Source organism: Canis lupus, chromosome 2 (genome assembly GCF_011100685.1).
Source record: "Canis lupus familiaris isolate Mischka breed German Shepherd chromosome 2, alternate assembly UU_Cfam_GSD_1.0, whole genome shotgun sequence".
NCBI classification, from domain to species: Eukaryota; Metazoa; Chordata; class Mammalia; order Carnivora; family Canidae; genus Canis; species Canis lupus.
The window spans coordinates 72,774,276-72,799,674 of record NC_049223.1 but is presented as its reverse complement, the minus strand read 5'-3'; the positions used below and the strand labels follow the sequence as shown (position 1 = coordinate 72,799,674).

The window sequence follows — 25,399 nt, the reverse complement described above, 5'->3', positions numbered from 1 at the left end:
TATGTCGGCGTTGAGATGATCTAAGGTTGAGATGATCAGCTTTGATCTCAAACCCATTCTTCTGTTCCCATTGTTGGATACGGCACACGACTTGATTGCTTTTTTTTTTTTTTTTTTTTAAGGCTAAGTAGATGGGAAAACTTGGGGAACTTGGCTACTTTTTAAAATCACCCTCTGCCCTCTGACAGGGCAGTCCCTTTCCCTCTGTGTTCCAATTCTCTAAAATGGGGATAATCGGACCTCATGGCCCCCCAGGCCCATGGGCCTTATGAGGCCGGGCTAATGAGGGTAGGGGAGTGGGAAAACGGAAAGTCTGAACAATGATCTGTCATTCCGTTGGGCTTGCAAAGGGGATAAAATGTAAGGCCCTGCTCGCTCACTCAGCTGGGTCTTTAAGACCGGGTTTGTAAAAGGCTTTGAAGAAAAGTGCTGTAGAGGTGCTAAGTAGCAGCCAAGAGACCAGGCCCGCTGCCAGGGGGTCAGGCCTGGGCCGAGGCGGCCGCGGTCTCGGGCTCTGGCCAATTTTGCAGCCGCGAGTAAAGTTCACGCTGCCCGCTCCCCTCGGTGCGGCCTGGAGGGGACCGACCCGGATAGGAACGCCAGAAGGGAGGCGGCGCAGGCTCCGAGAGGCGCGGGCTCCGGGCCGGGTTTTCCCCGAAGCCTTCAGCGGCGGCGCTGCCGAGCGAAAGCGGCAGAGGGCCTGCCGCCGCCGCGGCTCGTTCTCTCCCCTCCTCCTTTGTGAGGGGAAGGGAGCGAGTCCGTTCCATGGCCTGCGCCCGCTCCGCGCTCCATTCCGGGTTTGCCAGGCGGCCGCGACGGCGCTGGGTAAAATGGCAGTGCTGAGCCTCGTGTCGGAGTGAGGGGGACTCGGAGGAGAGTGGGGCGCTCTAGCCGCTCAGTCCGGCCGCCCGCCCGCCCGCCAGCCCGCTGCCGCGCAGCAGCCTCGGCCCGCGCCGCGGCCGGGGAGGGGAGGCAGGGCGCCCGGCCCGGCCCGCGCTCCGACTCTGCCTCCCGGCGCCCGGGCTGCTGCCGCGCGCCCTCCAGCCCGCCCGTCCCGGGTCCCCCTCCCCCCGCTCCCTCCCTCCCTCCCTCCCCGCCCCCTCCCCCTCGCCTCCCTCCCTCCCTCCCTCCTCCTTTCTCCGGCAGCAGAAAGCGGAGAGTCACAGCGGGGCCAGGCCCTGGGGAGCGGAGCCTCCACCGCCCCCCTCATTCCCAGGCAAGGGCTTGGGGGGAATGAGCCGGGAGAGCCGGGTCCCGAGCCTACAGAGCCGGGAGCAGCTGAGCCGCCGGCGCCTCGGCCGCCGCCGCCTCCTCCTCCTCCGCCGCCGCCAGCCCGGAGCCTGAGCCGGCGGGGCGGGGGGGAGAGGAGCGAGCGAGCGAGCGCCGCGCAGCAGCGGAGCCCCGCGAGGCCCGCCCGGGCGGGTGGGGAGGGCAGCCCGGGGGACTCGGCCCCGGGGCGGGGTGGGAGGGGGGGAGAAGACGAAGACAGGGCCGGGTCTCTCCGCGGACGAGACAGCGGGGATCATGGCCGCGCAGGTCGCCCCCGCCGCCGCCAGCAGCCTGGGCAACCCGCCGCCGCCGCCCTCGGAGCTGAAGAAAGCGGAGCAGCAGCAGCGGGAGGAGGCGGGGGGCGAGGCGGCGGCGGCGGCAGCGGCCGAGCGCGGGGAAATGAAGGCAGCCGCCGGGCAGGAGAGCGAGGGCCCCGCCGTGGGGCCGCCGCAGCCACTGGGAAAGGAGCTGCAGGACGGGGCCGAGAGCAATGGGGGTGGCGGCGGCGGTGGAGCCGGCGCCGGCGGCGGGCCCGGCGCGGAGCCGGACCTGAAGAACTCGAACGGGAACGCGGGCCCTAGGCCCGCCCTGAACAATAACCTCACGGAGCCGCCCGGCGGCGGCGGCGGCGGCAGCAGCGATGGGGTGGGGGCGCCTCCTCACTCAGCCGCGGCCGCCTTGCCGCCCCCAGCCTACGGCTTCGGGCAACCCTACGGCCGGAGCCCGTCTGCCGTCGCCGCCGCGGCGGCCGCCGTCTTCCACCAACAACATGGCGGACAACAAAGCCCTGGCCTGGCAGCGCTGCAGAGCGGCGGCGGCGGCGGGGGCCTGGAGCCCTACGCGGGGCCCCAGCAGAACTCGCACGACCACGGCTTCCCCAACCACCAGTACAACTCCTACTACCCCAACCGCAGCGCCTACCCCCCGCCCCCCCAGGCCTACGCGCTGAGCTCCCCGAGAGGTGGCACTCCGGGCTCCGGCGCGGCGGCGGCCGCCGGCTCCAAGCCGCCTCCGTCTTCCAGCGCCTCCGCCTCCTCGTCGTCTTCGTCCTTCGCTCAGCAGCGCTTCGGGGCCATGGGGGGAGGCGGCCCCTCAGCGGCCGGCGGGGGAACCCCCCAGCCCACCGCCACCCCCACCCTCAACCAACTGCTCACGTCGCCCAGCTCGGCCCGGGGCTACCAGGGCTACCCCGGGGGCGACTACGGCGGCGGGCCCCAGGACGGGGGCGCCGGCAAGGGCCCGGCGGACATGGCCTCGCAGTGCTGGGGGGCTGCGGCGGCGGCGGCGGCGGCGGCAGCAGCCGCCTCGGGAGGGGCCCAACAAAGGAGCCACCACGCGCCCATGAGCCCCGGGAGCAGCGGCGGCGGGGCGCAGCCGCTCGCCCGGACCCCGCAGGTACACAGCTGAGTGGGGAGGGGGCCGGGGCGAGCGGGGTCCTGGGAGTGGGTGGCGGCTGCGGGGAGCAGGCCACAGCCTTGGGCTACCCCCAGTCCGGGGCCCCCACTGCTGGGGAGCTGCCATTGTCTGGCTCTTCTCTTAAAATGGCTGCCTGTCTGCCTTCCTCTCCTTCCCTCCTTCAGCCTTTGTGTGGGGCTTTCCCTGAGGTGTCTGCTCCCCTTCTCCCTCTCCCCTGGTCCCTTCGCGCTCCTGGGGTCTTCGAGGGGGTGCGGGGCAGAATGTGCGGGGAAGGGCCTGGCCCGGGGTTGAGGGGTGTGTTGGGGGCTCAGGTTGGGGTGTGCAGAGCTAGGAGCTCGGGAGTTGAGTGAACAATTCTTTGCTCACCTGCCGCTCCTCTCTGCCCGCCCTCCTGCCTTCCTCTAGGCCGTTCCCCATCTGTGCTTTCAAGGAGGGGCCCCTCGGGCTCTGGGGTACCTCGGGGGAGGGCAGGGGCCTGCTTGGGGGCAGCTAAAGGCCGGCTGCGGTTCACCCAGGGCAGCCCGGGCCATCTCCTGTCTTAGTCTCCGTCGGCCCAGTGGCCTGGGCTTCTCCCTGGAAGTGCTGGTAAACAGCTGAGTGATTGGAGTAGTAAGTGCAGATTGCTTTGGTTTGGGATTTGAATTATGGAGGTAAAATCCTTCTGTCAAAGCCAGGAGACAGTTGGTCTTAGGTTGACATCCTATCTGTGATCTGATTGGCTCCCCATCTCCTGCTCTTGGCCATTTATAATTGCCTCTGATGTAATGGTACAACAATCCTGATGAGCTCATAAACTTTTACACTCTGCTTTTCTGCCAGTGATAACCCAAACCATCGCTGCCACTATCTGCCTTTTATTCCAGAGCTGAAATTGGCTGTGACCTTGAGGAGGAAGGTTTAAGCAGCAATACTGTATCAGCAGGAGCAGAGCCCCAGACAGGCTGCCCTTGTTACATTGTGCCGAAACAAAAGAGGAGGCAGTGGCATTTTGCTTGTACCTTGGATTTATTTTGCTTGTTATGTTTTATGCAGCCTGAAATAGATTCTGTGTTGTCAGAACAGTAGCTGAGTTTTTCTCTACAATGGGTTTGCTGTTTGTTTTGGTTTTGTGACTTTCCTGGTGGTATAAATGACTTCTTTGATGGCTCTGAAGATGCATTTGTCTTGAGTAATTTTGACCCTGTTCGCGTTGCAGAATTGAGATTATTTTACTGGGATTTTTATTGAGTGACAAATGTGGGATCTTTATGGGAGGGGGTAGAAGAAAACTTTTTTTTTCTTTTTCTTTTTTTTTTTTTTTTTTTTTGAACTGGAAGCTTCCTGAGAGAATTTCATATTACGTTCAAGTGTTCTGTTTTAAGGAAGACTGGCCTCATTCTTTGTTTACATGTTGAATCTTGTTAACTCTTTTGTTAATTGAACTTTGAGAAAGCAGCTCAATTTAAAGAGAAGCCGATATCTTTTATGATCTTGGGAGGGACTTTCTCCTAAAGGCCTGGTTTGGTAAAATTTATCATTTGTTCCTGGGATATCAAAAAGGCTAGTTTTCTGTTTTGTCATCAGTCACTTTAGAGCTTTGAGATAGAGGTCAACTAATTTTTTCTTTGCATTTTAAGGTATGTTCCATTGTGTTTTCTGTGTTCCAAGATAATGAAAATATCACCTATAATGATACTTGATACTTGCTTAGAAATGACAACATTTAGGTACATTTTTATGCATTCTAGTTTATTTTGCTCTTAATATCCCTTCATGTTCTTACTTCAGTGCTTTAGTCAAGAATATTGGGTATTCTGTGGAGTCCTGTATCTTTTCAGAGAGAAAAAGCTCTTTGTGCCCCCACCACCACCACCCTAGCAGTACCCAGTTGTACCTTCCTGCTATTAGATTTTGTTCACTGATGAGCCGTATTCCTTCCTCATCCTAGAACTGCTTTCCTCTTCTATTGAGCTGGGAATTATGAAAATAGCTGTATTAAATGGCAGATTTAGATCTCTGTGCCTTGACTCTACATTGTCTGTAATGTTCTGTGTTTGGGCAAGAAACGGAAATTTTAAATTGAATTTCTGGTGCTAGAGGATTAAGTTTTGTCTTAGAAAAGAGAGTATCCTCTTGTCTCTGGATAAGAGACCTATTACATCTTTTTCCCCTTGAGGGGAGAGGGTCTGAGCCATTTACCTTTCTTAAATTTTTAGAGGAAGTAATTTGGGTAGGTCCAGACTCATTTAAAAGCAAAAATTAGTTTGAATTATGTTGGTTTGAGGGTATTCAGGCATACACTTTGTTTTTGGGGGGGGGGATAAAACCAACTTTTGCCATATAGTGATTTCTGGTTTTCAGTCATTAAACAAATATTTGAGCACTTTTTATGTGCTAAGTACTATGCTCTGTGCTGAGTAAATGGTAGAAAAATAGATGTAGTCCCTCTCTGGAAGCTTGTCTGTGCTGCCTCTGGGTGAATTTTTTGGATTCACTTTTAACACTAACTGTTCTTAGCACTTCATGCAACATAAGTTCCTGTTCAATTTCAGTTCACTTGCTTACTCCCCTGATACCCAGAGAATGGGCTGGTGAGTGTTCACTTGTGGGAAGAGACCGTGCAACTTTTTCAGTTTTGTGGTAGGCTCCATGCGGCATGTAGGTGGATAGATTTTGATATGAATTCCTCTTTGCTACTTAGGGATAAATCTCTTGTCAGACGATGATGGCTTATTCTTAAGCATTCTTAAATAATAGGGTCTTGCTCTGTCCCATTCTCAGTCTTGGATTAAGACTGTTTTGCAGAGAATTGATTGACACAGCTAAGGTGGTAATGTTCTCATTTGACTCTTCCTTTATGAAATAAAGATTAGCTAAGTGTTTGTATTGTGGCTCTGTCTTTTTCACAGGAGCGGGAGGATCCCAGCAGGCAAACTTTTCCTTTATCGCTTTCCATAACTAATAGTGTGTCTCAAGGTGTTGAATCCTGCTACTGCTGAAATACTTTTTGGTCACCTATGCACTTGAACCTCATGTAAAGTTTTTTATTTGGGATGCTGTTAGCTCTCATACCTTGAGAGTAGTATCAGCTCATCAAAGTAAAAAATGAAATAGAATATGTAGTCCAGGATCAAGATGGATTTGATTGTAGAAGTTTGGCTGTTAGTTCTTGGTATAGAAATATAAAATGATATTTCTTACTCCTGGGAAACAAATACAAGAATCTTGGGCTTATTATGGGAATGCCTACTGGCAGAAATTCTGGGCTGGCTAAAATACAGGACTCTTGGAGCTCTCTCAAGTAGGAGGGACCAGGAAAACCACACTGAGACGGCACTTAGTTGTGAGGCTTCATGTTTCTCTACTGTCCATGAGAGAACTAGGGATGATGGGGGTTGGGATGGTGGCAAGTGAAGAGAAAGCATCAGAACCAAGGTTGGCTTCTTTGTATTAGGCCCTGCAAGGACTTTTTAAGGTTCCTTCCTTTGTATGTGACACAGAGTAAACCATGACAAGTGGCACCTGCTGTAATAAGATGTCTTGGATTGCATTAAACATTCATCTGTTGGATTGATTCCTGTAGGTGTGCTGTCTAAAGTAGGCTTTGGCAGCAAGGTTAGTGAAACTCTTTTTTAAAATGTGGAAATAGGCTAACAAAGTAATGATCAGGGCCCTTTCCCAATAGCTCCCCCACCGCCGCTGCCCTGCTCCCCCCTTCAAGGTTGTATTGGTTGGCTTCAAATCCCAAAATTCTAGAAGCAACTGAACCAAGCAAATGTCTGGTTAAAATATGGTATTCAAAATACGTTGGGACTGAATTGTTCTTTCCTGCCAGTGAGCTAGGATACCTTGGTCTTTAAAATGGAGTCCTGATTCTCATGGCTTTTATCTCTGGGTTTCTCCTTGTTTAGATTGGTCATTATCATTATTGATGCACACTGAGTTGTGTGTGACATAGTGGTGAGGGATTAAGAGCACAAGACTCAGGAGCAAGAGGCTTTGGTTCCACATGCAGCTCTAGATTGAGCTGTGTGATTTGGGGCAAGCCATTCACCTCGGTTTTATTTTCTCTTCATCAGTAAAGTGAAGTTGGTGGACTGCATGGCCTTCTTTCTGTCTGATGCTACATATTGGGCTGTGCTTTCATACCTGACTTAATTATGAGGGCAGCTTCTTCCTGTACAGGTACCGGTAGGGGTCTTGAGACTTATCTTTCTTCCTGTGGGCCTGAAGAACTCAAGGCTGTTTTTCTCCTAAGGATTTACAGGAGCAAGCTCTGAACAGTGGGTACCACAATGATCTGTGGCCCTTTACGGAAAAAGCGCTACCAGACTATTTTGCTTTGAAACTTTGTTTGTCATTAATCATTCCACCTGGCTGGTTGTTAAAACACTAAACATTAATTGAAAAATTGGGCAGACTTCATTAAAGCAAGACTTGAAAAACAGTTGCTTCAGAATCTCCAAGAGGGGATTTTGGGAGTAGATTCATGGTAGGGTAGGGAGTAGATTCTCTTAATATTAACACTTTGCATTTGGTGGGATAGAAAGCGGGGGAGAGATAGCCTTAAGTTTTCCAGACTCTCTGGGTGTTTGGGCAGGTCTAGGTCTGGTTTGGGCAGTTGATTGTAATCTGAGTGCCTGAACTTGCCCTGTAAGTTTTGCTGAGAGAGGAGCAAAAGTTCCTGAGACTGGAACAGGAAAAGCCAAGCATTTACAGGGTCAATTTCATAGGCCTGTTGCCTTTTCTCATACCTTTGGTTTTTTGAAACTACATGGTGTGATTTGCAGGTGATCCTGGGAATGATGTTCTCTTCTCCAGCACACCTGAATTTCCATTCTTTCTCCTCCTAGCTTAGTTAGTTTAGAAGTATAATTTAGGCATGTTAGAAGTATGCTTGAAGGGAGCTTTCCTTTATAAAAGAGGGGAAAAGGTAGAGGAAAAGGTGTTTGATAATTCTCTGCTTGACACAGCAGCTTCTTCCTTTCTGAAGGAACCAAATGTTTCAGAGCTTTGTGTAAATACTTGCTGAGCTGTCAATATGTACCCAGGAGGTTTCTGTAGTAAGATGTAAACGGCTCTATAGAATGTTTGACAGGCAAATTAATAAACAGTTTTCAAGCAAAGATAATGCTAGTCTGTTCTCATGTGGTGGAATAAAATAACATTGGAGAAAAAGAAATGTGGGTAGGGAAGAGGTAGTACTGGGGTTATGGAGACACGGAGAGATGATCTAAAAGAGATTGGAAGTGAAAAGATGCTGCCCTCGAAGAGAAGCCTCCATGGTCCTGGCTCTAGGCTAAGTTCAGGGCAATGGAGCCCCTGTTCAAAATGGATTGCAGTTTCAGAGTAAAAATAAACAGAAGTTTGGAAAGAAGATTCTAAGTTTCAGTATTGAGGTAAGTGTGCTCCAAAAACTTGGTTTATGAGACTTTGAGTTTGACTTATGAGCCTCGTTCTTTCGGAAAGGTTTTGTAGTTTGGTGAGATGTTTTTAGGGTTGGGTTTGCGTTTTTGGAATACCAGAAAGGAGGGGAAAAAAAGATACTGCAGCTTCTGGGTCGTCCTCGGCTTCTGTTTTGCTGTGGCTCTCAGAATTATAAGCCCACTTTACAGGTTGGGTTTATTGTATAGTTTTTACTGGACTCCTTCTGTGCATCATACATACATATATTAAAATTAATGCTCCCAGGTTCCTGGGTTTTTAGTACAAAGTCCAAATGTTTGGGGACTCACTAGATCCTGCCTGAAGGGTTATATGGGTAGATTCAATCTTTGTTTTTGAAATTGCCATTTTAGGATTAAAAACATTTCTGGGTTCCTTCAGTGAAACATTCTTTTTATGGAGGAAGAAATATTTTAGAAGTATTTTAGCTGTGTGCCTGTAGTACTCTGCTTTGGTAGCCTTGTGAGATAACCATATTTATCTTCTCAAAGTCTCTTTTTAAACAAAATCCATTGACTCTGACACGAATTTTCTTCACAAGAAGTGTTTTTATAGACCAGAGTCCTGGAAATGCCTGTTTGACTTAGCATAGTAGTAGGGAATATGAATGTTATTATGGCCCTGACCATAATTTTTAGGTTCCTCTAACTTACCAAAGGCTATCAGCTTGTTTTAAAACAAAATACAAAAACTTAGGTTGACATGGACATTGGTTGCCCAGGCCTTTCTCAGTGTTGTGGTGTTAAAAGAGTATTAGAACATGAGGCTTGTCACTGAGAGTATGATTTCTAGCTCAAGGGGATTTGGAGATTCAAATGGGAGTAGGAAATAGCCCTGTGTGAACACACCAGTTAGATACTAGGAAGGGACTTAGAAACTGCTTCAGAGGAATTTCATTTTCTTGGCGAAACATGCTTATATGCACACATCTGGAAAACTTGCAAAGCAGGGTTTATAAATTGGTATAGACCAAACGAAGTGTATGGGCTGAAGGAATTCAAGAATAAAGGAGCAAAGTTGGGCAAGGTTAACCCGGGACAGCTTTTCAGAGGCAGTGTTTCATGAAGTTTAATGTTCAAGAGGGGGAAAGTTAAAATATTAATTTGCTTTTTCATAATGCTACCCTGAGTTCCATGGGCTTTTATAGGAACCACGTTACACAACCATCTCCAGACCCGTAGTTGCTTCATTCTAGTGACTTTGAGAATTTGGACTGTAACTATAAAATTCCGTGAAAGAGAGTGGCTCCAGGGTCTTAGTGGTTCTTGTGGTTATGTGGGGCCTTTAGTACAACCTGCCAAGTTCTTGGCCAGTTTCAGGGGCTCTTTTGTAGTAATTTTGGGTTTGGAAGGTCTTGTCACCTTCAGAGTAGTGTGTCCTGGACAACTCTGCAGTGACGACGATTCAACTTTAGTTGGAGAGCTTGGGTTTTTTTTTCTTTTTTTGGCAGAGTTAATTGACTTTTCTTAAATAAAACAAGAGCTATGAAGTACCTGTCCAGACACTTAGGCTGCTGCTATTTCTAAAGAATTGGGAGCTGTGCTGAAGCTGAGTTGCTTGGATCAGACCTTATATTGAGGGTTGATGGGTGGGTAAGCCTGCACATATGCAGTTTGCCCATCTGTTCACAGAAGTAGCCTTTAATATTGTTTTTGATTAGATTGGCTGTGGCCAAGAAGCTCATAAATGCTGCAAACACATGCTTATTCCTTACGGGAGCCTCTGAAATGCAGTGATTTTGGTTTCTCTTTACCTGCTGGTTCATGTGCAACTGGACCACACATGATTTGGCACTTTTCAAGGGCTGTAGGTGCATGCTTAACAGCTGAAGATGTATGGAGAGACCAGTGCCAGGCTGCTACAGTGCTTTTACCTGGAAGAGAAGGCCAGGTTACACTGTTCCAGTATGCAAGTATGGAGTCTGGAATACAGATTCTAGTTTAGAAATCTCTCTTCCAATTTCTTTTGCCTTGCCATTCTGGCATTTTGTAAAGCGAGTTTCTAGTAACTCGAAATTGGGACACAGTGGTTCATCTGCCGTGGATAGCAGGGGAGTAGGGGCTTGAGATGAACTCCTTAGTCTCATCTAGGTTTTAGAGGAATCCAAGTTAGGGTGAATGTTGACCTAACATACCTTGAGTATCCTTCTCTGAAATTGTTCCTCCTCCCATTCAAGTGGGATGGAATTAGTTTTTTGAATGTAAAAGGACATCTGAATGAACTTTCATTTGTTTTTGTTAGTCATTTATACATACTAGAAGATGGTCTTGGGACAGGTTGAGTCTTTATTTCCCAGTGGCTTCTGGATTTTCTAAGGGTGTAGTGCAATGAGAAGTCTAATGCCAAGAATGCATTCCAACATGCTGCAGAGTAGGAAATTTGATCCCTAAAATGTTGACTTAGTGTTGGTTATGGTACATATTAGAAATCACCCAGTAATCCAGGACAGATTTTTGTCGCCCTCCAGGAAGCTAATGTTGATATGAAATACTAAGGGGCTTTGGGTACCGGGGCTATGTGCTCCGCAGGCCGAGTGCTGCTTAAATTGCCACACATATGAAGAGGAAATGTGCCATGTGCTTTTTTTTCCTCTTTTGCATTTGGGCTTCCTTATGGCTTCATTGCTTCTGGGTTCCCAAGTCTGCGATGTTAGATATTAGACTTCCTCCTCCCTTGGCACGGGCACATTCATGATTTTCTGTGGCTCATCACCGGCAGCCAAGATTTTTGTATGCTTTTTCCCTCTTAAACTTGTTAGCTTTCAGCTTGCTTGTTTATAGACATCTCTGTTAAAAGGAACTCCCTGCTCAAGATCTAGCACCAGCATGACGGCAGCAGGGGAGCTTAGGGGTTGGTGTGATATCAGTCATTTAAAAACCCATTTTGCTGTGTGCTTGGTGGTTTTTATTTTGCCTCCTGTTTTCCTTGAGGTCACAACTTGCTTGCTGGGCATGAGTGCATCTGGGTCCAGCTGTTTACTCTCAACTGACTTACGCCTGGTATACTTTGACTTTAAGCAGAATGTGAGTTCAGCCACGTGGTAGATGATTAAAGGCTCCATAGTGCTGGGCACTTCCTTTTAGAGGAAACAAAAATGTCTTTGGGCTCTTCTTGAACAGTGATTTCCCCCTCTCTCTGGGTAGACCTTATTATGGCTTTCACTTGTCCTTAGTGAACAAATCACCTGAGCAGAAATGTGAGAATTAGTTGCTGTTTGTTACTGTGTCTTGTCTGATGCATACAGATTGCTTAAGGTGGTAGAGCTCTTGGGTTAGTCCACCACTAATAGGCCTCTAACTTTTTACCTGTTTAGGAATCTGGCTGCAAGAGATAACTCTATTATAAAGGATTTGGGGAACAGTTCTATAGGCAGTTGATATATAATTTTGTCCTGGTCTGGGAATAGGCTGAGAATCTCACTGAGATCCCAGTTTTCAAATGATGGCATGATGTAGGTGAGTATTAATGACAGCGACCATGCATTTGAGCACCTAACAGTGAGCCAAGTTTTTGCTGGGTCTCTCCATGAATTTACTTATTTAATCTTCAAAACCACAACAGGTGGGTTGTATTGTTACTCCTCCCACTTTACAGATGAGGAAATAGAGTAAAAATGAGAAATTTGCCCAAGGGCAAAAAGCTAGTAAAAGGTAGAGTTCTGATATGAATAAAGGTTTGTCTGATTCTCTAGAGCTGTAACATAAAATACTAAATTTGTTTCCTCAAAATAAATTATTTAAGCACTAAGACTTACTGGGACATTATTTTTGTAATAGCCTGGAACTCTTAAATGGGGTGAAAGATTAAAAGCCTTTATTTTTTTTAATTGATTTTTTCAGTATCGGATACTTTATTTATTTATTTTTTTAAGATTTATTTATTCAGAGAGAGAGAGAGGCAGAGACACAGGCAGAGGGAGAAGCAGGCTCCATGCAGGAAGCCTGATGTGGGACTCCATCCCGGGTCTCCAGGATCACACCCTGGCTGCAGGCGGTGCTAAACCGCTGCACCACTGGGGCTGCCCTAAAAGCCTTTAGTTACAGTTGTACATTATGCCTAAATTTCTGTCCATCTAGAATTTTATTTAAGTTTCTGATAAATGGCCATGTCATCTCAATGGTAAGAATTGGCAACATTTGATCCTCAAGCCACTTTCTTTTCGAGAGGGATCTTTGAGTAGAGTGAGGGTAGGGGTGGGATTGAGGCTCATAGAGTCCTTCACTTAGATCAAAGTGAGAGTAACTTGCATTATGGGAGTATTTGCAGAGTGATTTTACTTTCTATGACTTGGAGCACTTGCAGGAGAGGCAAGGATTATTGTCTTAATTTCCATTAGGGGAAAGTGAACACATAAAGATTAAGTACCTCACACAAAGTTCCATGGCAGAAACAGCTCTATAACCAAAGTTTAAAGTTCCCTTAGGCTGTGTGACTTTAGGTAAGTCACTTAACTTCTTTGAATCTGTATCCTCAACTATATAATGAGGTAAAAAATACCAGGCTTTAATAAGTATTAAAAAGATATATGAAAGTACTATTATCAAATAAAACTTGAACATGACTCCTAGTTGGTAGAGAGGCCCCTGCTTGAGAGTGGGATAGTACTGATGGGTTAAAGACAGTTGGTCTTCACTGAATTAAAACCTATCCTATAGTTCTTAGCTAAATATAAGTTATATTAATGCTTAAAAAATTTTTTTTATTAAGTACTTGTTCTAGTTTGAGAAATAGATTAGTGCAGTGGTTCTCTATGGGGTTCCTAACATCAGCATCAGCATTACCTGGGCCCAGTTTAGAAGAGTAAAGGGGCACCTGGGTGGCTCTGTCAGTTAAGCTTCCGACTCGTGATTTTAGTTCACATCTTGATCCTCAGGGTCATGAATTCAAGCCCCACATTGGGCTCCATGCTGGGTGTGGAGGTAGCTAAGAGAAAGAAAGAAAGAAAAATGCAAATATTCATCCAAACCTACTGAATCCAGAACTCTAGCAGGGTGTTTTAACAGGTCCTCCAGGCCATTGTGATGCATACCCAAGTTAGAGCTACCACATTGGTGCATTTATGCTCAACTGGGCTACAGAGTATATCTGAATTACCTGAGGGGCTTTTTCCAGTTTACATCATAGGCTGATATTTCAGATGTATCTGCTCCACTCATGATGTGAGAGAGTTACTGGATAGAGAAAAGGTTAAAAGTGTTTGGGGTTGTGGGAGAAGAAAGGAAATACTTTTGAGATGGATCTTCTATGCAATAATGATAAACTCCAGTGACCGAACAGATCTGTTTCTTTATAGGGCTTGGGGACTCCTTGCCTTGCATTTCTCTTAGCTCTTTGGTGACATGTAGCATGAAGATAATCTGAATCTGTGGTACTGGTTGTTTGATGAAGGTGGAAAAGTTCATTGTAGGATGGTGACTGTGTGGTCACTAGGTATGACCAGCCAAGTAAATTGCCTAAGAAAGTGATTCTTGAAAATGCTGCTCATAGGCCAGTTTGGGAGCTTTGGTTAAATGTTATGATGTCCCTTCTGCTCGTGATGGCCAGCTGATCTGAGACCAGGGCCTGTGGTGATCTGGTGGTCTCTCGGTAGGTCATCCTTAATGACCTCCCTCCCTCTCTCACCCCTTAGTCCCCAGTGGCTAGCCAGAGTTTTGCTGTGATTCCTTTCTTTGTGTCCCTTGTTGTGAAGTTCTAACAAATAAACCCTGTACATTAACTCCATACAAGCTGCCCATCTTTGAAGTGGATGAGGTCTCTCTGATGAGTGAACGTTTGAGCCAAGACCTGTCCCCAGTTGTATAACTTAATAAATAATGATTGTGCTTGGCATAGAAATGGAAGTTGAGAAATGGTCAGGTAATAAACAGTAACAATGCAAAACCTCGTGGAGAACCAGTGTTCTAGTACAATTGTGCTTTCTGAAAGCCTGGTGTGGTTTCTGTATCGATCTCATTACAAGTTTCCTTGTACCAGGCCTCTTTTCCCTCCTAGCCTAGCCTAGGAGTGACGGTGTGATCACCGTGACCCAGCTGCGATGAAGGCCAAGGCTTCTAGGAGGCAGTGTGCTGACAGTTTGATCTGTGATTTGACATTTGTAGGTACAGACAAATAATTCTAGTAGGGAGTCATATGTTCTTTGTGTGTGCTTGTGTGTGTGTTTTAAACTTTATCATCCCTCTGCCTTCTAGCTTGATTTTTCTCTTATTTTTTCTCTTTTTCATTCTCTCTTTTGGTGGTGTCTAACTAAGTAGAATGCAGAGCACATGGAGACCTAGTTTTACCACATAGAGCTGGTAAAATGTCTTTAAAGTACTGAAGATGCAACTTAAACCACTTTCAGATCAACATCAGTTCAGTGAAAAGATTCCTGGTCTCTCTCTACCTCTGTTGGAGGTACTTGCCCAAGTAGAGGCAGGAAAGGCCTTTGTCTAACTAATAAACAGAAGTTTTCCTAAATGATCTCTACCTCTTCTCTCTTTTCCCCACTTTATTGGTCTGCAGACTGTTTCTTAGCCCTCCTTAGTCTGTTTATGGGGTTGTGTTGGTACAGGACAGATTTGTAACATATTGTTTTTCTTTCTAGTCTGTGATTTGAATCTTTTGCTTTTCCAAAGCAATGTTGAATCGGCTTCTTTAAAACCCCTACATAAAACCTCAAGTGACCAATATGTGGTCTCATTATGGTATTTTGGGTTAAAATAAAATGAGATTGAGATAGCTGGGTTCATCCACCCAGACACATTCACCAGAAGGGAATTCTGACTATCAAGATAGTCTTGAATAAGACTATCTCCAAAGAGTATATGAGCCAGAACAGACTTGGGGATGGGGAGGGGGGTGGTGGTGAAGAAGAGATAAATTTTAGCTAGATTTATATAACTTAGCATGCCAAGTATCCATCTCAATTTGATTATACTGGCCAGAGATAGCAAATAGAGAGACAAATAAGCTTCAGAAAAGATAGCTGGTAACTTTGGTCTGGTTCAGTATATTTCTGGTATAAATGATGAAGCCAGGGACTCTGGGACACATTCTTGTGAACAGTGGTATAGAGGAGGTGGGTGCCAATGTACTTTTGGAGCTGAAAAGAGCTGGAAAACATACAGGACTCTACGGCTTTTCATTTGGGGAATTGCTGACCTTAAAAAAGCCTGAGGATTTGGAGGCACCTAATCTTAATAAGGTTGGCTGTGCCCTGGGCCATTCTTTAACTTACTTGATTGTCCCCGTTTCAGTTCAGAGTAGACTTAAGGGGACCAGGTGAAAGACCTTCATATTTGGAAAGTGGTCCAAGGCAGCCCCAGGAATTAAATAACCATAGTGGCATTGCTGCTTCTCAGTGTCTTTACAGGACTTGATTGGATTGGTGACAAACGGAATCTCCGACTGCATGTAAATCAAGTTCCTACAGCTCAGTGATGTGTCACAGATACCTTTTTTAGTACAGAAGGAGAAATTTTGGCAGGATGTAGAACTGTGCACTTAGAGAAATTTGGGATCTTTTTATATAACCCATGCAAGACCAGTCCAAGTTTGGAGTTAGAGATAAAATAAAAGGAGTGTGTGTGTGGGGGGGATGAGAGCTTTTTAAAGAGAAAGCAAATGAGGCCTTAAAGTTTTGCAACTAGGAGCAGCTTTGGCCTTTGCCTTTTGTGTTTGTTTTTGAGCAGTTATCTGCGAAGCAGTTTAATATGGGAGAAGGAAGAATATTTTAGAAACTAGGTCAGAAGAAGTAGGTGTGATTTAGAAGTGTTGTCTTTATTGAAAAGTTGCTATGTACCCTCCTGGGTGAAGCTCTGTTTATAACGTTACACGACCCTTGTCTCTCCGTGTATTCCTTAAGTGTGCCATTTCACTTAATGATAAGGGATAAGTAAGCAGGGCAGAAAATATCTAAAAACCTGTGCCTCTCAGTTCGGCTTGTGGTCCATCCACTAGTAGAAACACCAAAGAATGGTTTGTGGGAGGAAGTATCTTTTACTGGTGTCAACTCATACCACCTCATGTGGGTAGCAAGGTCTATACATTGTTTTTAATTATTGAGCATGTATTGGGATGCAGTAACCCAACCTATCTTTCTTGCATACATCAAGATTTCCTAGACTTTGATCATATTCCCCATTTCTCAGGAATTTTCAGGAAAATAACTTTCTCTTAGCTCGCTTAATTGCCCAGTCCTGGTATTGACTTACTTGCCAATGTAAGAAGTCTTATAGCAGAACTTTTATTGGAAAACCTGTGAGTACCTACCTTCCATTTGCCGGTTGCTTACAGTAATGCAACAAATACTTACTGAACTTCTACAATGTATCTGTCACTGTGTTGTGAACATAGGAGTCCTAATTTCTGCCTCCATGAAGTACTTTCTAGTGGGGAAAGATGTAAGTAAATAATTACAAGTAACCATAATTGTAATAAATGTGCTGGAGAAGTACCACCTTCAGTAAATTATCTTCCAACTATTTTTTAAAGTGAATTTTTATTTATGATTACCTTGGCTACTGGGTGGCTTTGTAATATTGGGCTCTTGGGATGGGTACTGGTCAGTTCTGATTCCCTTTCCCTTCACTGCTCCAGGGTCAAGTGTTACAGGAAATTCTCCATCTAAGATTGGACTTGTAATGGGCTAGAGTCCATTGTTTCTCATCGAGGCTCTTCTTTGTGTGGAGATGCATTGCAGGACATTTGGCATCCTGCTCCCCAGGTAATAAATGCCAGTAGCACCACAGAGTTGATGTGATAACCAAAAAAAAAAAAGGCACTTGCATACATTTATTTCCAAACACTTCTCAGGGGTTTAATATTGTCCTGGTTGAAAACTATTGGGCTTTACTGTCAGGATTCTTGGGAGGAGAATCCTTGGGATTCCTTTGGGAGAACAGACTGAAAGTAGGTAGAGCTTGAAAACTGGACTGGTCAACCCTTTTGATGTCTGACCTGTATGTTCTTGATTTTTAAGCTGGTATTTTGAAAGTGCTTCCAACTTATTCTGCTTTTTCTCTTATTGAGGGTAGAGGGAACTAATGTCTGTTGTATGTGTAGTTTATGAATTGGTACTTTAACAAGCATTTCACATATTTAATCATTTCAATGGTCTTATATCTTTGTTAGTTTTTAATCCCCATTATATGGATGGTTCTGGTGCCAAGGGAAGTGACTTGCTCAAAGTAGTTTCAAAGCCTGTGCTTTTTTTTCTTTTTTAAAAGGCATAACCTCAGTCTATTTGTTAGTTAACCTCTAGTTGATCACTTTGGGTTTCTAGTCTTGAGAGTATGTGACCAGACCTTAAGTGTTCTAGTTGCCTACCCTTGTTTCTGGAAATTTAGGACTTGATAGCAAAATTGTGGGTGCTAGAGGATATAACAATTAAACACACATCTACCTCTAGTACCTCTTGACACATACCCACTAGCTTATCTATTCTAGTCTAGGATATAGACATTAAACAAGATCAGTAGTAAACCATAGTCTTCTAGTGATACATGCTCAGGAGAAAAGTTAATCATGGACCAGGTCTAAGGTGTGCAGGATTGAAATTTTGTTTATTTATTTATTTTAAAATTTTATTCATGAGAGACGCAGAGAGGCAGGGACCTAGGCAGAGGGGAGAAGCAGACTCCCTGCGGGGAGCCCAATATAGGACTCCATCCCAGAATCCTGGGATCATGACCTGAGCTAAAGGCAGATAGATGCTCAACCACTGAGCTACCCAGGTGCCCCACGGGATTGAAATTTTAGATGTGTTCACCAGGGAAGGCCAAGTTAAAGTGTTACTTGATGTGGAAGAGAGCTATACTAATATACCTAAAGAAAGTGTATTCCTGGTGGAGATGGGTGAGGCCAGAGTATGTCCAACTGGTTTGAGGAAGAGGGTTTTGTTTTAATGTATTAACTCGGTTCATTCAGCCTAAAGAGTGCTACTATTGTCTCTATTCTGTTGATGCAGAAACTGAGGGATGGAGAAGTCGAAGACCTTGCAAAGGCAGAGCTCTTAACCATTGTTTAGGACTGGCCACCCAGGGCCAAAGCATTTTCTCTGCAAGAATGAGGTTAGGAATTGCAAGGCCTCTAGAATTTCACTTTCTCTTCCACAGTCCTCTTTCTTTTCCTACTTTTAAAGAAGGAAAGTTTGTTTTACACACAAGTCTTTACCAACCTGGAGCTTATAGTCTAGCCTAGGATAGAGACATGAACAGGATAAGTATATAGTATGTTAGTGATACATGTTTAGGTGAACAAGACAATGTAGGGACTTGGTAGAGGAATTTGGGAAAGCTTGGCTTTTGACTGAGAATGCTGCTTATTTATTTGGGAATCTGGGAATCTGAGGTGCATTCCTGGTGGTTTCTCTATTGGCCAGGCACTGCCCTCTTTAGACCATTGTTTGGTTAAGGAAACTGAATGTGGATCTGAGTTCTAGAGTCCTTGGTACTGGAGATGGGAGGAGTTTTGGAAAGAGGGCATGTGGCCCAAATGCTCCCAGACTGGACATGAGAATCGCCTGAGGAGATTCCTGGCCTTGTCCCAGAGCTGCTGATTCAGAATCTGGAGGGCAGGATTCCACTGTGTTGCTGAGGAGGTTAAGGTACATCCTGGTTAGTACTTTGCTACCGCTCCCCTCCCCCCACCCTGCCATCCCCAGTCTACCCCAGGGAGTTGGTCAGAGAACTAGGAGAGGACCCAGGTGTCCTTTTAGTCTAGTACTCTTTACCATGTTGTGCTGCTCCCTTACTCTTGAGATTAAAAAGTTGTAAAGAAGAGGATGTTTAATTTTATCAAATGGCATTTCAGTTCCTGTTTAATCATCTTCTTGGGGCCTTACTGTTTTTAAAACCTGGGATTGAAGCAGTACCTAAAGAGGAATTCTTTTTCAAGAAGCTGTGTGGTTTCCTCAGAGGCTTTTGTAATTCGTTGGAAATGGGAGAGATTGGTTAAATTTGGCCTTTCAAAAAAGTGATCTTCATCATTTTCAGAAGAGCATATTCTCTGTGAAAGGTGGCTAATGAAAGTGCTCTGGATGAGGACTTTATCATTTGTTGAGTTCTTTAGTTTGGTGCTATTGCTGCATTATTTGAAGGACTCTTTCTGGAACCAAAGAAGAAATAAAGAAAATAGCAGCCACCTGGTTGTGGTTTTTCTGGCATGCCTCATTTGGGTGGACAGCTGTGAGGTGGTTATTACAGTTGGCTCTCATAATCTGTTTGAGTTTGCTAGGTGATTCAATAATTTACCTCTTTGGTCTCTTTTTTTCTACCCTTAGAGAGTTTTCTCTGATCATCTGATTTGGAAAGAGCATAGTTAGCCTAAATATCTCTGAGCCAGGGAGAGAGGCACCTTGTTCTCTATCACTTTAGAGACAAGTATGGTTTGGAAGGTCAAGTCTGATGTCTGAGTGCAGCCCCTCCTAGGGATTTGGTTAGGCTGGTGCTTCAGGTGATGGCTTTGAAATGAGTTCTTAGTCTGCAAAGGAGGAACACGCCCTAATTTTCTAGAATCATTTCTGTAAACAGAATAGGGTTGATAGAACTTTTCATTGAGTTGGATTTTTAAATTTACATTCAATTTGAACACTTAGAGAATTTTGTAAGTTTTTTTATACCTCTTTGCAGTGATAGTGGTAATTTCTCTCCCAGAGGCAGATGACCAGTTGCTTAGAACTTGAATGAACTAGAACTAGAATGAATTGTTTTTCATCTCTCGTAAAGTAGAAATTTTGGGGTGTGATTCTCAGGTTAAGGAGGATAACAATTTTAGGCTGAGTGGGTTTGATTTCCTGGGTCAGGTGTTGGTCTGATGAGGTTTTTTTTTTTTTTTTTCCTATCATCAGCTTAGCTTCAGAAAAATCTTAAATACTGTCTCTGGGTGAGGCCAAATTGGAGGTTAAGGAATGTCTTATTGTCATCCTAGGCCCATGAACAGTAGGGAAACCTGACTGCTTAAAATGCAAAACAAAATAAAGGAAGTCTCCTTATTTTAGGAGACAGAATCTGAGGATGGAACTAAACAAGCACGTTTCTGGGCAATTTCTCTTCAGGTTGGGTAGGGGTCCTTGACCAATTTTCCCAGCCATGAAATACTGGAAGAGTAAGAAAAGGATGAAGAGGTTTGGATACAGATGTGGCTGGGGAAGAGGGCACAATGAGAATAATTTACTCTGGTTAATTATTGTGTACCAAGGTAAAAAGGGTAGTTCTTTTTAGGGGAGTCTACTCTGTCCATCCTAGGATCCCAGTGGAGCCACGTGGAGCTTGGGGGAAGCTGAAAGCGTTGATTGGGAGAGGCCTTACCTTTTATATTTGTCCCTGCCTGGAATGCTCCTCAACAGGGGAGGGTCCCAAACGGGAACTGGATCAACAGCTGCCGCCTGTCCCTGTAATCACAGGAAGCTGAGGCCGGGTGCCTTTGTATGGGAGCTCCGCAGCCAGACAATAGTTTGTGCTGGCGGGGCCATGTGGCGAGTCACGTGACCTGGGGCTGTTTTCTGCCGGGGTCCTTACCCATCTGTTCTCTCGGCTCTTTCTGGGTTATCAGGCCCCAGTCCAAGTCCTCCCAGGCAGCCAGCTTCATGGCCAGAGATTACGAGCACTAACCTTCCTGGCAGGGGCGGTGTGGCTTCGCGTTTATGCAGATTAGCCATGTGTTTCTCACTTCAAGGCGTTCCACAGGAAAAGCCTTTTCCTGTGTTTGGCTCTCAGTGGGCGGTTCCCAGCTTACTGTACTGGGACTCAGCAAGCAGCAGGCGTGCACGAGAGGGATCACAGTACACTGGCCCCCTCCCATTCCACCTCCAGTGCTACGTCACCACAACACAACCGCTCGCGCTCTCATACTGTTGGTGTCATTCATTCGGTGCCAAGATTGCTTTAAAAAATTCCCTTGGCCCCAGTTCAAACAGGAGTACAGCTGGGATGTGTTAGATTTTAGGCAGTCTGCCCTCAATTTGAGATGAGTTATAAATAGCAGTGCCGACTTCCTTAACTACCGCTCTCTGAGGTAAAATGCAGGTTAATTACTGTGGGAATCAATTAGGGGGTTCTTTCGGTTAAAGAGCCAGGGATGCCTTTTTTTATTGTTATTATTAAAAGTCATACAACAAATCTGGCCAGGAATGAATTGAAAGCACAAGGAGTAAGAAATAATATTTAAATGTCCAAATTCCAGGTTATGGCACTAAGTTTATACTGACCCCAACTAGTTGGCATTTAGGATGACAGAACAAATGGTAGTCCAGGCTTGTTTCTGATGGACACCTTTTCTGCAGCCCTGGCCCATCCATCTCTACTCCTGTTCTTTCCAGTCTTTGGGTACCAAATCTGGTTCCTTAAACATTTGCTGCCTGGTCACTTCCTTTCTGTATCTTTGGGTTGAGACTGAAGCCAGAGCTTTCTTAGGTTGGACTTTTATTTCAGGAAAGTTAAGTTTATCTTTCTTGGTGCCACTACAGAATGGTGTGATACATTTTGGTGAATAGTATCTTTCTACTTGGAAGTTTGAAGGAAGAGGGCATTGAGGGTGGTCTTCTCTGCTGTCTTCTCAGTCACAGTCAGAATTTGAAAAATTTGAAGTTTGTTCTATCTCAGGAATCCTGAGGGTTGTTAGGGCTTTCCTTGGTGCAATAAGAAGTTGTAAGGGATCCCACCATTAGCCCACTGGTCTGGAGGGGCATATAATTTCTTTTGCCTGGAATAGAGGGACTCTAAGCAAATGCTTAGTCAACAAGCTGTTCTGAATATTCAGAGGATCTAGCCTACTAGGCATCCTTGCCTTTGATGCCCCTAAACTGCATCTTCTGATGCGTTTTATTTGGCACACAGTTTGTGACATGGCCAGTGATCTGGAAAGAGATAAGTGGTAGATGGAATTGGATTTTTTTTTCCTTATGGCTCTTTCCCTCTTTTTTATTTTTATTTTTTAATGGATGCAGGAGAGTATATAGCAAGGGGCCCTACTTTCCTGATCAAAATGACAGCATTTTCCTCTCATTTATGTGTCTTTGTGGCAGAGCCTTTGCTTTTGAAGTGTAATCACAGTAATCTACTCCTGTGGTTTCCTATTGAAAGAGTTTCTTCTCCATCATTCCCAGAGTGGAATCTCTGGCTCTTTGCAACCAGAGTTTGGTGTTTGCCATCCCCTGCCTCTTCCTTGGTGCCTGCTTGACTGCTGATACTGGCTTTTCTGTCTTGTATGTAGTAGGAATTTTTCTGGCTTAAAATTGCTATTTTTCAATAAAACTGATTAGTGATGATTTAAGGCCCCCTTCTCTGTTATGAGAGATTGTAAGATGGCATTTCATCTATAACTACAAATCACAAATCTTTCACAATAGTTTTAAATGTCAGAAGTGTGAGTTAGGTCTCTACCTCTTCTGATACGAACAGATGTTTAACTTTGACATGAGACCAGAGTAGTCAGATTGTTTGAACTGAGTATATTTTAGTTTGCAATGCTGCTGATTCTGTTGGTGATAAATGTTTGGTGAAGGGAAGGGGTCAGAAATCTGATGTCCAGGAAGGGGAAATGTCTTAATTTTATTTTTAGAATAAGAATTTCTTTGACTTGCATTTATTTTTGGCCTACAAAGATTTCCTAAAGTTGATAGAGGAATCCTTGAAACCTTTATTATCTATCCCCCTCTTAAGTAACTGTCCTCCATTGGGAGTACAGGAACCTAGATATGAGGGAGCAAAAGGTGACTTTTTGTTTTTAAGCAGTATGTTTGAGGATGTCTTTGCAGTTTGAAGACTTCTCTGGTGTAGGATGGCACATAAGAATCTTCTCAAAAGTGTGCTTGTTTTCCCTTGGCTGTTTGTTCCATCCTGCCCTCTTTTTTTCTTTCAGTTCAATCCACATTTTTTTTTCTTCCCTCAAAGTCATAGCCTGGTTTAGGGTGCACCCTGGCCCTATGGCTAGATGATTTGATCTGGGCTTTCTCCCCATAGTGTCCCCTACCTACTTTTTACAGTAGGGCAGCCTAGCACATTGGAGTTACTGACCCCTAGCTCTGCACTAAAGGACTTTGAAGGGAAAAACACCCAATCTCTGGCTTCCTAGTCTTGAGAGATGCAGTCAGTTAACTAGACAACGAAGTGGTAAATCTTACAATTCTGACTGAATTTACTCTAGGACATTTAGAAATGTGGCAGATTGAGAGTGTGTTGAAGAATGGGAAGTGCCTTCCTGTTGAAGGGTTGTTTCTGCTAGTGAAAGCCATTGTGGATAGGAGGGCGAGGCAGGATACCATTGTGTAGAGCTAGGCATGCCTAGGTTGATGTGAAACTGAAAAATGTGTAGAACTGGAGCACACTGTGGAGGGCTTTAGAGCCAGGCAGAAGCACTATTTATCATTATCGATAATAGTTACTACTTATTGGACATTTAAATACCAGGCACTGTGTGTAGTGTGTTATGTGCATTTTATTTTTGTTTTTCAAGATTTATTTATTGAGGGTGGGGAAGGGGCAGAGGGAGAGAATCCTAAGCAGACTCCCTGCTGAGCGTGGAGCCCCGGGGGCGGGGGGGGGGGGGGTTGATCTCACAACCCTGAGATTATGACCTGAGCTGAAGCCAAGAGTTGGGTGCTCAACTGACTGAGGCACCCAGGCACTCCAAGTTATGTGCATTTTAGGTGAAAAAGTTTTCTCTGTTTAGATGGACTTATGTTCAAGATCAGACAGTGATAGAGTTAGGATTTGAGCTCAAGTTTACAGACTTACTACATTCTTTACTGTTTCTATGCAATACTGTACCGGATATAAATAGGAAGTTTGGAGCTATTGGTGAACAGGGAAAGATGAAAACGATTTGTGAGCATTGCTCTAGAACTGTGCGGTCCAGTATGACAGTCACTAGCCACATGTGGTTATTTGAATTTGATTAAAAGTAAATAAAAATAATTCAGTTTCTCAGTTACACTAGCCATATTTTTAAATACCTGTCACATGTCACAGAAAATTTTATTGGACAGGGTGTCTCTAGATCTCAGTTAATAGTATACATTAGAGTCAGCCAAGAATCTTAAGGGGTGGAAGGGGTGGGGAAGCCCAAGCCCTTCCAGATTTCACTAAGTTGGAATCTCTGGGGAAAGACCCAGGCATTTGTGCGGCCTCACAGAAAATTCTGATCTGTAGCCCTGGTTGATAGCTACTGCTCTAGAAGCTCCACAGTAACCATGGTAATGACTGCCCCTCTTGTGTTATGAGGAGACCTGGATTGACAGAGATACCTAGAGTGGGCTAGTCTCTCTGTTCAGCAAATGTAGTCTCTTCACCTGAGGGCCACATGGACAGCAGCTGCAGTTGGGGATGAGATGAGGATCTGGTCGTTATATGCAGCATAATGTGGCTGTGTAAGCCCCTGAGCTCTTTATGGGATAGACTGGTGATGTTTTGGCTTCATTGCTAAGTGTATCTGGGGAAGACCACATGCTATTTATTACTCACTAGTCCAGTTGTTGTTAAATTTGAATTTCCTAAACAGTCCCCAAAGAATTCATGTAGCTCCAAAATTAATGACAGACTTTTTTGGGGCTTCTGATACAGAGGGAGGACTTGCGCAAATATTGTTTAGGTGGGATTGTTAGAAACATCACTTTAGTAATATTGACATGCAGTAGTGATTTGGGATACAATTTACTATTACTATGGTTCACGGTAGTTTAGAAACTTGAAGGGTGCTTCCATCTTCACTGTTACCTTTTTAGCTCAGACTTTGCTGCAGCCTAAGAATTTGCCTTTGCTTTTTCCCTCTTGGTGTTTAGAAGAGTTTCTGTGGCTTTTGTCTTACCCATTTTCCTCATGACAGTTCAACTCTCCCTCTATTATAAAAATATTTAGGTAGTACTCTGCCCCCAAAAGAAATGTGCAGAGAACCAGTTATCTGAATGTGCCTCCCTCCACTTATCTTAGAGGGCTTTTGTTGTTTTTTTAAGGTCTTATCTACCTTAAGTTATAGAAAATTAACTACTGAATAGCAGTAACAGGAAGGGACCTTAAGTTTAATCTAGACCAGTGGTTCTTAAAGTGTGGCCTCTGGACCAGCAGCATCAAAATCACCATGGAACTATTACCAGTATATAATCTAGGCCCGACCCTGAACCTGTAAAATCAGATACCTTAGGGATGAGTCTCATCAGCCTATGTTTTACCAAGCCCTGTAGGTGATTTTGATGCCTGCTAAAGTTTGAGAACCACTGAACTCCTTAATTTCAGGGCTAATGATATTCAGGCCCAGAGTATTAATATCTGTTCCCCATTCCCAATTTAAGATTCAGTTCTCAAGTTTTGTGTCAAGT

At 45.0% G+C, this 25,399-nt stretch overlaps 1 protein-coding gene across 5 annotated transcripts in view; it reads left to right on the top strand.

Moving 5' to 3' along the window:
• The first annotated feature begins 1,509 nt into the window (after positions 1 to 1,509).
• ARID1A (AT-rich interaction domain 1A) overlaps positions 1,510 to 25,399 on the top strand; it is a 69,520-nt gene continuing 45,630 nt past the window's right edge. For 3 of the 5 annotated variants that reach the window (XM_038531446.1, XM_038531443.1, XM_038531447.1), the window contains exon 1: positions 1,510 to 2,664. In XM_038531446.1, the coding sequence (XP_038387374.1) occupies positions 1,525 to 2,664 (1,140 nt within the window). In that variant the 5' untranslated portion in view covers positions 1,510 to 1,524. Of the gene's footprint in view, positions 2,665 to 24,297; positions 24,455 to 25,399 lie in introns of those variants that run through there. The other 2 variants (XM_038531445.1, XM_038531448.1) reach the window with 2 other exon arrangements.